Source organism: Euprymna scolopes, chromosome 37 (assembly GCF_053919585.1).
Source record: "Euprymna scolopes isolate OS-2025 chromosome 37, ASM5391958v1, whole genome shotgun sequence".
Classification (NCBI taxonomy): Eukaryota; Metazoa; Mollusca; class Cephalopoda; order Sepiida; family Sepiolidae; genus Euprymna; species Euprymna scolopes.
Window position 1 is genome coordinate 14,363,675 of NC_136518.1, and position 15,774 is coordinate 14,379,448.

At 34.8% G+C, this 15,774-nt stretch overlaps 1 protein-coding gene across 3 annotated transcripts in view; it reads right to left on the reverse strand.

Moving 5' to 3' along the window:
• LOC145261096 (phosphatidylinositol-3,5-bisphosphate 3-phosphatase MTMR3-like) overlaps nucleotides 1-15,774 on the reverse strand; it is a 281,409-nt gene that overhangs the window by 13,235 nt on the left and 252,400 nt on the right. For all 3 annotated transcript variants that reach the window (XM_080119293.1, XM_080119295.1, XM_080119294.1), the window contains exons 12-13: nucleotides 7,449-7,619; nucleotides 3,269-4,420 (exon numbers count right to left, since the gene is read on the reverse strand). In XM_080119293.1, coding sequence (XP_079975419.1) covers nucleotides 3,269-4,420; nucleotides 7,449-7,619 — 1,323 coding nt within the window. The remainder of the gene's footprint in view (nucleotides 1-3,268; nucleotides 4,421-7,448; nucleotides 7,620-15,774) is intronic.

Genomic DNA, 15,774 nt, shown 5'->3' on the forward strand with positions numbered 1-15,774 from the left:
ATCCTGGGCCCAACTCTCTTCCTGATCTACATTAATGATCTTCCAAATCACACCCTTACACGAGTCGTTGGCATTTATGCTGATGACTATCTATGGTAGCACATCTAACACCGTAAACGACAGTTCTGATTCTCTCTCCTCTGATTTTGAGCAAGTGGTACAATGGAGAAAGAGGTGGCTTGTTACTTTCAATGCATCTAAAACTAAGCTTTTATCTTTACATGATCAACTCTGATCCCCATCTGGCATCAATTGAAATGAATGGCTCTCATCTTAGGGAGGCCTCAAGTTTTGACAAGCTTTTGTGCTTGACCTTTACTCCTGATCTTAAATGGAACACGTACATTAAATTCGGTGCCAAGGCCACTGGAAAAATGGGGGGGATCCTTCTATCGATCCAGTAGATCGATCACTGCTGATGCAATTCTATCTATATAAGAGCCAGGTACGTCCAAGGATGGAGTACTGTTGCCACATCTGGGTAGGAGCTGGTAGAAAGGACTTGTCCTGCCTTGATAGAGTTCAAAATAGACTTTGTAGCCTCATAGGGGGTGTCCTTTTCTCTTCCCTGCAACCTCTTTCTCAAGGAGATAAAGCAGAGAAAAACCCTCAACCTATCGTTATTTTCATGGCAAGTGCTCGGCTGAGCTCCAACCTATGGTCCCCCCTCCCCAGACTTTCACAAGAAACACCTGTCCAGCAGAAAACACTATCATTAATTTCCCCTACTCTTTATCTGTGCCTAAACCTAAACGTAGATTCCATGAACAAAGCTTTCTTAGAACTGCACGCCTGTGGAATTATCTTCTGTTTTCCTGCTTTCCAGCTGACAATATGGTTGTCTTCAAGTCTAACATAAACAAGTTTTTGATGAACCGTTCCATATAAGTTAACAAATTTACCAAATTTCCATTATTAACGATTACTATATTGTCCAATTTCTACTGTCCACTCTTTAATCCTTATCCCCAAGTGGCCTCTTGGCCTTGATAAGTGGTGATGGCTATGTAAAAAAAAAAAAAAAAAAAAAAAGTGGTGAAATCTTGTACGTGAAAGTTGTGATGCTCTAGAGAAAAGAAAGCAGGTTCACAGCAATCTGAAGCGAGAGCTTCACAAAGGTTTAATTGATGGTCTTAACCATGACACACGGCTGGAAATGCGACACTTGTGAACGAGTGCTTTTGTCAAAAGCTGGCTACGTCAACCACCTTAAGTCTCAAAACTCCTGTTCAGGTCGACTTTGCACCTATTAGTCTGAACCAAACGATCTGTTTAACACGCAAAGTTTATAAGTCTACTGCTGGTTTGAGAAGACATGTGATTGTTCATAGGAATACCCTTCAACCTCCAGAGGAAGTCAACTCGATGGAAATTGCTCAATTTGTATGTCACATCTGCTTCAAGATGTGCAAATCTGCGGCGGGAGTGCAGAGTCATCTGAGATGGCATGGACGACAAGATTGGGAGAACTCCATCTGATGGCGATCATCTGGAAAGATGCAGCAATCATCAATATATATATATATATATATATATATATATATATATAAAGCTCAATGTAATTAGAACATGAGTATATTCCAAATTTCAAGATGTTGACCATCTTACGATTTATTTAAGTACGTTGACATGCACAATTCTTAACAGCATCTGTTTTGTAGCACAAAATCATTTATTTAATCATATTAATGAATTTATTCTGCCCTTAACTCATCAGAAGAAAAAGCACCTATAAATTCATCAAAAGAAAATAAAATGCATTTGGGCATGATTACAAAATCTGAAAATTGGGAGAGAAGTTGCAATTACCTTTTATTTTTTTTTTTTTTTATTACGCCATGTTATGGTATTTCGGTGTGGCGAGTTACTGTCTTGATTAGAGTTCTGAATGAACCAGTTGTATGTTAAAACTAGTGTTGGGATGATTAATCAGAAAAAAAATCTTAATTTTTTGAGAACATCAGAAAATTCTTTTAGTTCGATTTCTGATTCCAAATTTCACATTTACTTATTTTCTTTATTTTTTGTAGTTTGAAACTTAATTTTCTGGCACAAGTGAAAATATATGGATGTAAATCTCACAGCCAGTTTATCAAAATGATGGATAAATGACAAACAGTAAAAAGTTGGTAAAATTAAAAAAGAAAATTTTGGTACTTGTACAGTTTAATCAAGACATTAAAAAATGAAAATATCAAAAGAAAGTTATATTGTACGTATCCATTTTGGACTGAAGTTCTCAAAAAAAAAAAAAAAAAGCTTCACTTAATTTGATCGTATAGTTTTTTAACAGCGGAAAAACACATTTTTATGACAGCACATTGAAGGTAGCAATGTTTGGATTTTTAGAACACACCACGGGGAGATAACTGTCTAAAGCGCCAACACCGCCCCCCCCCATGTTAAAGGGGGGGGGGAGAGAGAAAACTACTCGATCAAATTAAGTGAAATTTTTTTCGTAGAACTTCATTCCATAACAGATACATACAATATACCTTTTTGCTATTTTCATTTTTTAATGTCTTCATTAAACTGAAGTTTAAAATTTTTTTAGCAAGATTGGACAGTAGATGAGAACTCCCCCCTACTCCCTCCTAAAAACTACTTTAGGCGATTTCAAAATCGAAATCAAGACTATAAAACAGTCTGTGATTGTATTGGAATCATGGAAAAATACTTGAATCGTCCCATCACCCTCGGTTTCAATGGCCTTGCAGTTGGCACTTATGATTTGCCAAAGATAGATTAACTCCAAAGTAAATTTCTAAAAGTAGTTCAAAACCTAGATTTGAATATAAACTTTTTCGTGGTATTTAGACCGAGAGGATTAGAAAAATATTTAAAGATTATTCACTGAACAGAGAGGACCTACTTAATATATAAAAAAAAAAATGGAGCCAAAACAGGGGATGGTTCTTACCCAAAATTCCCCCTACATTAAAAAAAAAAAAATCTGTACAATGTACGTACCCTCCACAAAAAGAAAATATATTCCAAACTTACATAAATTGATAAGGTAGTTTTATTTTTATAAAGAAAATCATTTTTAAACGATTAATGAGAATTCATAGGCATTACAACATAAATCTTACAAGCTTGAATTATTGAGTTATTGCTTTTGTTTTTTTTGAAGATTGTTTCCAAAATGGTAATACAGCCGCTTTTCTGTTACTCACAAAATTTGATTTTCTTATTAAAAAATAAAGCTACTTTAAAAAAAATAAATAAATAAAAAAGAAAATAAAAATAAAACGGTGAGCACACTTACTTTGCAGTCTGTTACTGGTGTTACCGTCTTTTTCCGACATTTTGCCATGGAATAGGTTGGCGTGGTTGGGCAAGATTCTCGCTCGGAGACATTCAGTTTACCATTGACTAAATAGTTCAACTTGAGAGACGAACGAGATATAGGCCTATAGTCAGTGTCCCCTTTTGTGGGCAGCGGCAAGGCCGCCGAGGAAGGAATATTACTAGAGAAGTTAACATCCACCCGTGGGTCACTAATGTCACTGGTGCTTGTACTAATACTTAAGGAATTCGGTAAAGTCCGATCACCGTCACACCTGGTATTACTGCATTCATCATCTTCACCACTGCTACTGCTATTACTGCTGCTGCTGCTGCTACTGTTGTTGTGACGGTTGTGTGCAACATTACCGTTGGTGTACAAGCTGCCCGACAGGTTCGACGTGCTTGTGGATGTGCAGACAGAACTCACTGGACTTTTACTTGTGCTGTCTGTTTTAAAATGAATTAATTGGTTTTGTGGCTCGTCCACGATGGTTTCCGTCGAGCTGAGGAAAGTGTCATTCCCAGGCATCTGGGATGATTTGTTGTATGTCCGGTGCGATTTACTACCTATCGAAGTCAGATATGACGGGATCGAAGAATTGCCGTTTACCTCACTGTTCTTCAAGTTTTTCAGGATTTCCTCGTTCATAAGTTCTTCCTTAGCTAGGAAAAGCTGATCAACATCAACATCTTCGTCATCATCATCATCTCTTGTCAGGTTGTCAGGCTGCTCTTCAGTCAAAGCGCTGGTCGGGTGGTTGCCGTTAAAAAGCTCATGAGGTTGGATGGCGTCAACTTCAGCCATCAGGTGGTTGCTGTTGACGGCCACCATGCCATACATGCTGTTGGTGCAGTCTTTTGACTGGAATGCAGCCGGGTCATGGTTGTCTATGGCAATGTTTGGGTCGCTCAGTCGCCGGCTTAGATTTGCAGTATGATCGATGGCTACCAGATCATCATAAGAACGAGTTTTGCCAAGATTACAGTGATCATTTTTGGGTTCGTCGATTAAGTGATCATTTGTACCGGCTGTAGGCAGGTCATCGCAGCTGGTCGAGAATGAGTTATTGGAGAGGAAAACGTGTGTCCACAAACTTAAATTACGGACATGGCATGATGGATACAACACCTGGAAGAAAAATGAAAGATTTTTTAACTTGTCAGAAATAATTTTCACTTGAAAGCAAATCAGAAAAAGAAAAGATTGGCTAGGTATGGTTATTATATTAAATAAAAAATTTTCAGACATGAAATTTTATTTAGGTCAAACAGCCAAATATTCTTTTTTCTTTCTATACTGAAGTGATCATATAGAGTGCTGAGAAAGAACAATGAATGAAAAATGTGAGAGAAAGGGGTTAGGGTTCTGTTCAAAAAGTAAGGTTACTTATTTGTTTTATTTTATGGTATATCAATCCTTTTGGGGTTATTTAATGCCAAATCCAGTAATTTTGAGAAAAAAAAAAAAAAAAAAAAAAATTATATACATATATATATATATATATATATATATACACACACACACTTCAAGTTATTTATATCTTCAACTATTTATTCAGTGTTTCTGATTGTTTTGCAAAAGAATTTTTGTTTTTGTAGAACATGATTCAGTTTTGCAAAAAGAAAGAGAAAGCAATAACAAATGTTTGGTGTATTTTTGGTCAGGAAGCTAGTATCTTCCGATAGCCTGAGCTGATAGCACCAGATTGCACTACCCTGTATTGCTATTCAGGACCAAAATCGACCTGGGGCAATGGTAACTAAGGGGTAATTCAATGTTTACCACAGCCCCCAGATGGGGCCGCACCATTGGATATCTTAACATACCCAAGTCCTAATGACTGAGGAGATATAGGGTTGAAGATAAGTTATAAAAGGAAAGATGTTACATTCTTTAATTCTTTACATAGTGTTGGGACGATTAATCAGAATTTAAAAAAAAAAAAAATCAGAACTTTTTGGGGTATTGGAATTGGAAAAATTTGTGCCTATTTTCCGATGCCAAAAAGGATTTAAAAAGTCCTCTACTACTGATAGTAATGCTAAAATATTAAATATCTGATTTTAAACTATTAGTAAAACTAAAAAATCGATATATCATCCCTCACAAGTGTATCCTTATGTTTAAGAAAATATCTGCACATTTAACATGTGTTTTTAAGGTAATCGTGAAAAATAACTTTATAGTAAAAAATATTTAGATACTTATAAAGAATCTGAATTGGTAATTATATCAGGATCGGAAAAATATTGGAATCGTCCCATTTCTTATATATATATATATATATATATATACACACATACATATGTGATAAGTTTTTCCAGGTTCAATTACCGATTCCAATTTTTTAGAAATTGGTAAATAGATTTTTTTCATTTTCAAATTACTGTAAAACTACTGTTTGCATATATTTTTGCAAACAAAATTACACTTAACGGGGAAGGAGTATATTACACAAGTACGCCTTTTATTTTTCAAATGTTTTGTAATTGATTGAAAATTGTGACACAAGTAAAAAATTACGGATTTAAAAAACAAAGACAATGTTTAATTTTATTGTTATTGTACAAAATGATATTTGAATTGTTTTATGAATAATTGAAAATAGTTGACAATTGATATGCAAAATAAGATGATGGCATAGGAATAAGATAATTAGCAAAGTCCCTTCCCAATTTATAAGTTTTTTAATAATAATGTTGCTATTTACAAAACCTTTCTTAACATAAAAATGGCAAGCAGGATGGTGGCTTTGTTGTCTATTCTGTGCCTTTCCCCTATCAAACAATGCTCATGTTTTATTCTAATTATAAAGATTTGGTTGGTTATTAGATTGGTTTGTTTTACTTAAAAAAAAAAAAAAAAAAATTATATATATATATAGTAGCGTCCAAAACTAAGGGACAAAAGTTTAAAACCTAATATTTGTTAGAAATAACTGAAAAGCTGAAATTTTGACAACTGGTAGTCGTTATCCATAACATACTAAAATTTGAATCATTTGCGAAGGATAGAAAAATAATCATAACAATTATTTATTTTCAAAATAGGAATGTCCAAAAGGGAGAAAGTTGAGAAAAACAATGTAAACAGCCAAAAAACAAAATACATGTTTAATCAATATTTAGTAAATGAGCCCTTGTTTTCAATGACGGCTGCACATCTTCGACTACAAGAATGAATCAGTTTTAGCACTAAAAGTCCCTGGGGACGGGAATCAGAATTTCGCCAAGGTCACCCATACTGGATTCATATTTTGGCCAAGTTTCAGAAAAATCTTACGAATCAATCAAAAGTTAAGGGGTAAAATGTGTCATTTTTAGTCATTTTGCGGCATTTTTTTTTTAACCTCGAGACCCTAGGGATGCAACGGGAATTTTCACAAAAATTTTTTTATTGCACACATCTATTTAATGAAATAGAATTTGTGGCAAAATTTCAAGAAAAACTAATAGACGGTTATCTCACAATCATCCAAACTAACGGACACATGCCACTGAAAACACAGGTTCTTCTCCGATAAATCGGGGGACCAACAAAAATTACTATTTTCATGTTGAATCCACAGTGCCAGATACTACCTTGGGATTAGAGGTCAGTTACTGTCAATAGCTATCATTGATCCACTAATTTTGAAAAAGTTTTTATTCTTCAAATTCTTTATTCATGGTATTTAGTTTGGTTGTTTTGTAGAGAAAATGTTTTTGGCTTGCAGAACATGATTGAGTTTTGCAAAATGAAAAGAAAAAAAACAACTAACGTCAATGTTTGGTGGATTGAGGTCAGGAAGCCGATATCTTCAGACAGCCTGATCTGGTAACACCAAAGCATTTTGGTGGATGTTATTTTATAATTAAATCATTTTTGTAAACAGGATTCAAAAAGATTGTTTGAATTTGTGCTTTTGCATTTTTTTTTTTTTTACTATTAATCAAATATTTATTGAATAGTAAAAAGAAAAATTATTCAATGTATAATTATCAAATGTTGATCAGCGCATAATCTTAAAATAGTTTTCTAATCTTCTTGACCAGGCATTTTCTGATCCGTCTCTTGAGTTAGTCATAAAGTACAAAACATTTCATAATTGAATATCAGCTTGTAAAATACTTCATTTAAAAAAAAAAAAAAAAAAAAAAAAAACAGAAAAACAAACCTGGTCTATTGAAGAATTGTAAAGATAATTTGTGAATCTTTTATTATCAGACAAAAGAAGGGACCACACGGAAGCCGTCTTAGTTTCCAACTTGGCCTTTTTGCGTTCCTGGGCATTGTTACATAAGAATGTACCAAAAAGTCTGGAGTAGGTATGTTGCACTAACTTGATCTGAAAATGAAAACAAATGAAAAATTTAATAAAAAAAAAATAAAATGCAACTTTCTTTTTCATATTAATGAATCTCCATTTATCAAGGTTAAAAGCCACTCAATAAGTTAATGACATGAACCAAATGTTAGTTAAATGGAGAATATGATGTAAATATGTGCTGGCCTGCATTTTTTAATAGTGCATATGAATGGCAGACATTGTAGGTGATAGATGTTTAGTCAAAGGAAAAAGAGGGGGGGGGGCAATGAGAATTGAAAATATCTGGTTGGAATCCAGCCACTCAAGAGATATTTTCTTTGTTTTAAATAAAATAAGTACCTCCTTAAACTGGAAATCTTGGAGATCCACCTATTTGAGAAAAGTAATGTTCCTAGATGGATTCTAGATAAATCCCTTGGAATGGACACTGTCTAGCCGTTATCTCTTGTGGATATTGATTGGTTAGTTGTTTTGTCTTACGGCCTATCAACTCTTTTCCAGTTATTTAATGCCGAATTTAGCGATTTTGAAAAAAATCTTTTATGTTCTAGATTTATTATATCTTCAAGTACCTATTAACGGTGTTCTGTTTAGTTATCTTGTTTTTTTTCTTCAAAATCTTTTTGGGTTAGGTTATGTTGAATTTAAAAAAAAAAAAAAGGGGGGGGGATTCAAGGTATTTATTTCTTCAAATATTTATTCATAGGGTTTAACTTGTTTTGTAGAGAGAAGTTATTTTTGTTTTGTTTATTTGGTTGGTTGCTTGAGATGTTTAACCAGAATATCAAACCTCATTAATTTATTTAATGCCGGACCCCCCCCTTTTTTTTCTTTTTAAATATTTTTTAGAACAGTCTTGTTACTCTCAAAAAGTTTAGAATTTCGTCCAAGCAGTTGTTTTCGAAGATATTCTTCATATTGTTAGATTTTAGATATTGTTTTCTAGCGCATTAAAGGCTCTACATTCAATGAAAAGATGTTTGACTGTGCAAGTTTTGACAGAACGGACATTGTGGTTGCTTCTCTTGTTAAAATATGAAGGAGTGCGCGAGTTTTGTATGGCCAATATGCATTCTAGATATGATTACTTCTTCCTTTCTGGATTTTCTAGGAATTGATCTCCGTTCTTCCAGTATGGCTTGATTTGGTATCGTTTCCTATTTGTGTTGTTATTCCATTGTTGCTGCCATTTTGCATAAAATAGTCGGCTCATTTTATATTTAAAGTCAGTTTAGTTAATTGTATCAGGGTTCAAGTTCAGAGCTGATTTGGCTGCCAAGTCAACTCTTTCGTTTACTTTTATTCCAATGTGGCTTGGAATCCAGCATATTATTTCTTTGTATTTAGATAAGGAGTTGATTCTGTTTCGTAGTTTGATTAGAGGGTTTTCAAGTTTTTTTGTTATTTAGTAATATTTAGTCATGTTAGAACGGAGAGTGAATCTGCAATTAGAAATTTCTTACGGTTATTTTTTTGTAAGATATTGAGAGAGGTCGAAGGCACATAATTCAGCAGTAAAAAAAAAAAAAAAAAAAAAAAAAAACACTTTCTGCTGGATAGGTTTTTTTTTTTTTTTTTTTTTTTTAAAAGAGTTGTTCTATTTGAAATGGCAGCATATGCCACTACTGTGGTCTTTAGAGCCGTCAGTAAAAATTTGTAGATAGTCAAGGTATTTCAGAAGAATATCACCAGTTTTTTCATGGTAGGTATTGGAGTGGGTTTTCACTTTTAGGAGTTTGTTTAATTTAGAATTACTTTTGGTTTTTGGAGAATCCAAGGTTGGGTTTCAGGTAGGATGTGTCACTAGATATTTTCAACAGGCATTTCTGATTCCTGTAGTATTGATTCCATTCGAAGACAAGGGTTTTATAGCTTTTCTTTTTGCTTCAAACGACTCATATCTTGGATTGAATGTAATTTCATATGCTGGATTATTTGGGTATGCTTTTAATTTAGTATAATATTGGGCACCCAGTTTGTGACTACTTATATTTAAAGGAATCTCATTAGCCTCTGCATGGAGACTTAACTTCTAGCATTCTAAAAGCACAGAGTGCTAGCCGATCTGTATATAAAACTAGCAGAATCCAGTTTAGATCCAATCAATGTCCTATATAGTTTCATTAAAGTTTCTTGGTTTGCTCCCCAGCTACCACACATAGTTGTCTTTTATTGCAACTACTTATGTTCTTCAGGTGGGGGATGAAGGCCAGTATTTTATCAAATATTAATCCCAGAGATTTGTGTTCATCTACGGTGGGTTATTCAGAGTTTTAGTGTAGAGTCATTGTGAAGTTTTCTCTTATGACAAATGCAGTTTTTGATTGGAAAAATCTATATTTTCCGTTGCCCATTCGTCCAGTTTGTTTAGGCATTGTTGGAGTTTGCGTTCAATGGTGTGTATAAATTTTGATCTGCAACATACCAGATCATCTACATATAAGAATCCCTCAACACCAGGGTCCAAATATTTCACTAGGTTGTTTATTGTAACCTTGAATAGTGTCATGGATAAGATGCTTCCTTAAGAGACTCCCTCCTTCTGACTCGTGTCAGAGAAAGCGTATCCAATGCAAACCCTAAATTTGCCGTCAGATAATCCCTTTACAAATTGTGGGAGTCTGCCTTTTAAATCAAAATTATGCAAGTCTCATTATTCCACAATTCCATGCAGAGTCATAAACCTTTTGTAGGTTGAAAAAAAATTGCCGAGAGGTGCTCATTCCTGATAAATGCTTCCCTTATAGCTGTTTCCAGTTGGACTAGGTGATCAGTTGTACTTTTATTACGGAATCCACGTAGGTTGGAGATAAGGTTGTTGAATTCAAGATACCAAACTAATTTGTCATTGATTATTCTCTCCATTATTTTACGCAAACAGCTGGTTAATGAGATTGGTCTATAGTTTGGCGGGTTCAAATTGTCTTTTCTTGGTTTCGAGATTGCTATTATTGTGGTTTGCCTCCATAAGTCCGGGAATTCATCACCTTCTGTTCATAATTTGTAATTTTAGTAATTCTGTAGGGAGTTACTGCAAGAATTTGTAAGGGATTTCAGCTGGTCCTACAGCCGTGTTGTGGGATCTTTTAATAGAATATTAATTCAGTTATAGCAAGACGTTTATTGTAATCTGCTAGGTTTTTCGAGTTAAAATTTAGTTTGTGCTGTTCAGCATTTTGTTTGTCAAATTGTGTTATGGTTTTGATCGGATGAATTTTAGGAAAAGATTTTAGCAAGTAAGTCTGCTATGTCCTTTTTATCAATTACTCTGGAGTTATTTTTGAGGTGTTTAATTAGTGTTAGAGATTTACCCGCAACTTTTTTTTCATCATCTCCCATATTGCTCTCAGTTCTGGGGAGGAATTCAATTTGCTGACAGTTTTTGCAACATTTTTTTTAGATGCATAATTACCCTACAAGCTTTAGCTCTGTTTAGCTTGTGTTCAACCAGATTTAAAGTTGCAGGTTGTTTTTGGAATTTCTTTAAAGCTGCTTTTCGCAATTTGACAGCTTCGACATTTGTCATCAAACCAGAGTCTGTTAGGTGCTGAGATTTAAGGAGGCATTCGTTTGCTATTTCGATCAGTTTCTGTGAAATATTCTACAGAATTGTCTCTGTGTGATTCAACCTATTCCTACATTTTTCTTTGAATATTTGCCAATTTGCCTGGTTTAGTTTCCATTGCGGAGATTTTTAACTGTTAGATTTTGAGCTATTTGTATTGGAAAATGATCGTTGCCACAAGTGTCGTCATACTTTCCAGTTAAAGTCCATATGTATTAATGGGTAACATAAGCTTAGGTCAATGGCTGAGTGGTTTCTGCTAATCAAGTTGAAATGTGTAGGTGTATGATCATTAAAGAAGCATATATCACTTTCGTTAATAACTTCTTCCAATGTTTTGCCCCTTTTTATTAGTGTCTTTACATCCTCACAGGATGTTATGACTTGAAATCCCCTAAGATAAAAGATTTAAGTAATTAGTCAATCAGTTTTTTCAATTCATTTTTATCCATGTCTTCATTTGGTAGGATATACAGAGGACATACCATCATTGTAAAGTGGCGTTAATGGCAATTGCTTGGATGTTGGTTGTTATCTTTATTTTGCTGTGGGGTATATCATTTCTGACTAGAAGTGTTCACGGGCTTGTGTCACATGAAAAGGGGAAAAAAAAAAAAATAAATAAAAGGACAGCATGTGGTCTAGGAGAGAAACAAATTGGTGCGTGTCAGGAAAGATGGACATGTAAAGTCTAAGGGGAGAAATGGCTGGCTATGGCCAGCCTGAGGTCAGGAGAAAGAAAAATGTGCACTGGACAAGATGGAAGTCTGGCCCTGAGATGGCAGAAAGAAACTTGAGCTGGTGTTGAAACGGTGGGATTTTATTAAAAAAAAAAAAAAAAAAAAAAAAAAAAAAAAAAAAAAAAAGCTGGGTTTTGTTCCTTTGCGATGTTACTAGATGGCGTGGGGGTCTGATAGATTTAAAGTGTAAGGAACATGGTTCAAGCATAACTTTTCTCTTATCTAAGAAGAATTTGATTATATCAAGTATTTGTTCTGTAATATCATATAATGAAATTTTCATAAGACCTTTGTGCCAGACCCAGTCAAAGGCCTTAGATATATCTAGCCTGCCCTACCTTATCCAGTGTGGGGTATATATATATATATTCAGAGATTAGAGTTAGGATATCTGCAGTACGAATTCATCTAAATCCATAATGTCAGTCGGAAAGAAGTTTAGTATCTATGAGGTGGGGGAATAGTGCTCGATTGATTAAGGACTAAAGTTTCTGATGAAAAGAGAAAGGAAACTAATGGAACATTAACTGAGTGGGTCAGGTCTTGAAGACTAGTACCATAGACAATTTTTCAGCAGCCAGGGAAGCAAGATTCATTAAGGCATTTGTTAAAGATTTGGGAGAGAACTGGGGGCAACTTACAATTATTTCTAGCTTCTACATATTTTTGTCTATTTACACTGAACTTGTGCCTGATAAATCTGCGAAATCTATGCTGCCTTTGAACAATGGCAGCTGCACAAGTAAACTATTAAGTTGGTTGTTTTTGTTTTACGGCATATCAACCTTTTTAAGGTTATTTAATGCCGAATCTAGTTATTTTGAGGAACGATTTTTTAACGGGGTATATTTGTTTTTTTAAATCGGATTCTATTTAACCCATAGTTGGGACCCTAACAGGTACTACCACTCCGGGTGAGAGTGGACTTGGGAGCAATGGCAATTAAAGGGTGGCTTCACACTCCCCATCGGATATAGTTTTAAGTCATATCCAGGACCGTTGTATAAAGGGTTCTTTTAAAAAAATTTTTAAGATATGAGTATGGTGTGGGGATGGTTTTTATTGAATGACTCAATAATATTGTTTTCTTTGTAGAATCAATTTCTTACTGTTACAAAATCAGTACATTCAATTAATATGTGTTTGTTTGCGAGTCGTGTTTGACAAGATGTACAGATGGGTTGGCTTTTTTTTTAGGAGATATGAATGGGTTAAGTGAGTATGGCCTATTTTTATTCTTGTTAGTTTGACTTTTCCGTTTAATTTCATATTTTGTTCTCGTTTTTTGATTTTTGGCACAATTTTGTGAAGTTTGTTGTTAGGGTGTTCATTCCAGCAGGTTTGTTATATATTTGTTGTATATGCGTTGATACGTTTTTTTTAGATCTTTGTATGGAATTTTCAAATTGGCATCGATTGGGAGATTTAAGGCATTTTTTGCTGCTGAATCTGCTAATTCATTACCTTTAATACCAGAATGGCTCGGTATCCAGCAGAAAATGATTTTTTACTGTTTAATTCAGTTAATTTTTGGAGTAATTTTGCAATTGGGGGTTGTCCATCTTTTTATTTTTAATCATTTTTAGAGTAGATTGGGAGTCTGAAAGGATTATAAATTTGTTTTTTGTTATTGGAGGAGAGTTTGAGAGCTAGGATTAGAGCATGTATTTCAGCACTGAATGAGGTTTCTTTTGGGAGGTTCGTTTTTTTGATTGATTTATTGAGTATTGCTGCACTGGCTGTTGCGTTATTTTGTTTAGACCCATCTGTATAGATGAGTGGTCTGGATACTTTTCTTTGATTTTATCGAGATCATAAGTTATTGGATGAGTATGTTTCTTTTCATATTTACTTAAACTTAGGTCGATGTTAGGGGGATATGATTTTCCAGGGAGGGGTTTTGAGTAGGACAGTTTCATAAATTTTGGTTATGGGTAGATTTGCTTCTTTGGAAATCGATTTTATTCAAGTCCAAAGGTTTTGATTGCATTTTCTTTTTGGTCGAAAAGGTGTTTACGGTTTGGATTTAAAGTGCTATTGTGTGCTGGGTTTGTGGGGTTGGCTGTAAGTTTTGTGTAGTACTTTAGACCAAGGTTTTGATTTCTAAGCATTGGAGTAGTTTCATGTGCTTCTGCATACAGGCTTTCTACAGGGGAGGTTGGAAATGTTCCTAGTGCTAATCAGTTCCCTATATTGATCATGTATTTAATTATATTGACATGGTTTAGTTGTCTTTTTTGTTGTCTCAGCATGTGTGTTGTCTTTCATATACATCTCAATTATTTTCTGGCTTCTGGAAAGGTTGTGTTTTTTTTGTACTTTAATTCTATAATTTCTCTTTTTTATGTTTTGCATATTTTAAAGACCGGGTGATCTTTGCAGTTAGCGCATTTCACCTCATTTATGCATTTTTCTTTGATGTGGTCAGGCTCTTTGTTGCCGCATATTTTTATTCCTTTACAGGCTTCTTTATGATGTCCATATTTTTGGCAATGGAAACATTTTAATGGAGCTCGGATATATTGGTCTACTTTTACGTTTAAGTAGCCAATTTTTATTTCTTTAGGTATTGTTGGTTTGTTAAACATTAATATGTGTGTGTTGGTGGTTATTTTGTTTTTTATGTTTATGCGGATGTGGTTGATTACTCCTTGTTTTTCTAATTCGGTTTTTATTTCTTCAGTTGCTAGCGATAGTTCATAACTTCGAACTACTCCTTTTGAAGTGTTTAGTGTTTTATGGGGAAAGACTGCACTTGTACTCATGGAAGTTTTTCATTTTGAGTAGAGATTGAGCATCTCTAAGATTGGTTATTTCAACTAGTAGATTTCCATCTTTTGTTTTTTTTTATCATTTTTGGTTTACTTTTTGTGGATAATGTCTTTTCTATTAGAAAAGGTGATGAATTTCCAATTTTTTATTTTTTTTTTTATTTTCAATTAATTCAATAACCAAGAATCGTGGGAAGTTTCCTTCGTCTATAGTTGGAATGGTTTTTCTAGTTTTGAATTTTTGTTCTTCATCTGAGCTTGAGAGGTCAGAGTCAGAGGAATGGTTTCTTTTTTAAGGGGGATGCATTTGTTTTTATCAGCCACAGATTTTGGGATTTATTTTTCATCAACCATGCTCCCTACCCACCTCGGAGTCCAAAATTGGGGCATAGTAAGGGGGAAACCCAATCGCCTTGACCATGTCAGGGCTATGTGGAGGATATACTCTTTTGGTAAGGAGTTCTGAAGCACTATATTTTCTGTTCAATATGTCCTCAAAAATACATTTGTTCAGATAGAGTGTTGAGTTCTGGTCTTTCCAATTGATGGACCCTTGCCACCGCCTTCTAGCACTTACTTGGTTTGCCTATTTTTTGTAGTGGGGGAAGAAAAAAAAAAAAAGATGGGAGTACCTTTAAGTTTCATTCTTTATCGTGGTAGTTGGTACTTTGTAAGTGCTAGGGCTTGGCGTGACTGGCCGATTGGTCAGATCGGGCCTCTCCAACTGCCCGTCTAGCCGAAGTAATGTGTTGCAGTGCCTAGACTTTTATGCACCCAGGTCTAGGTTAGCTCAATCACCAGGATCACGTCCTAAGGCATTACGGGTAGCAACCCACGGCTAACTGGTTGTCCCATTGAGGGATTTTTACCCTCTGCAGAGGGCAGTTGGCTTATTCTAGCGCCCTACCAACAGGGCAAAAAAAGGAGGGGGAGAGGGGGGCAGACGGGGTTGGGAAGTAGAGAAGGAAAAGGAAAGGAGAGGGGAAGGGGGTTTTTGTAGAACAAAGTTTTACAAAAAGAGAATAGAAATCAAAAACAGAAAATCGATGTAGGTGCATTTCGTCTCAGGAAGCCAATAGACAGCCCGATCTGGTAGC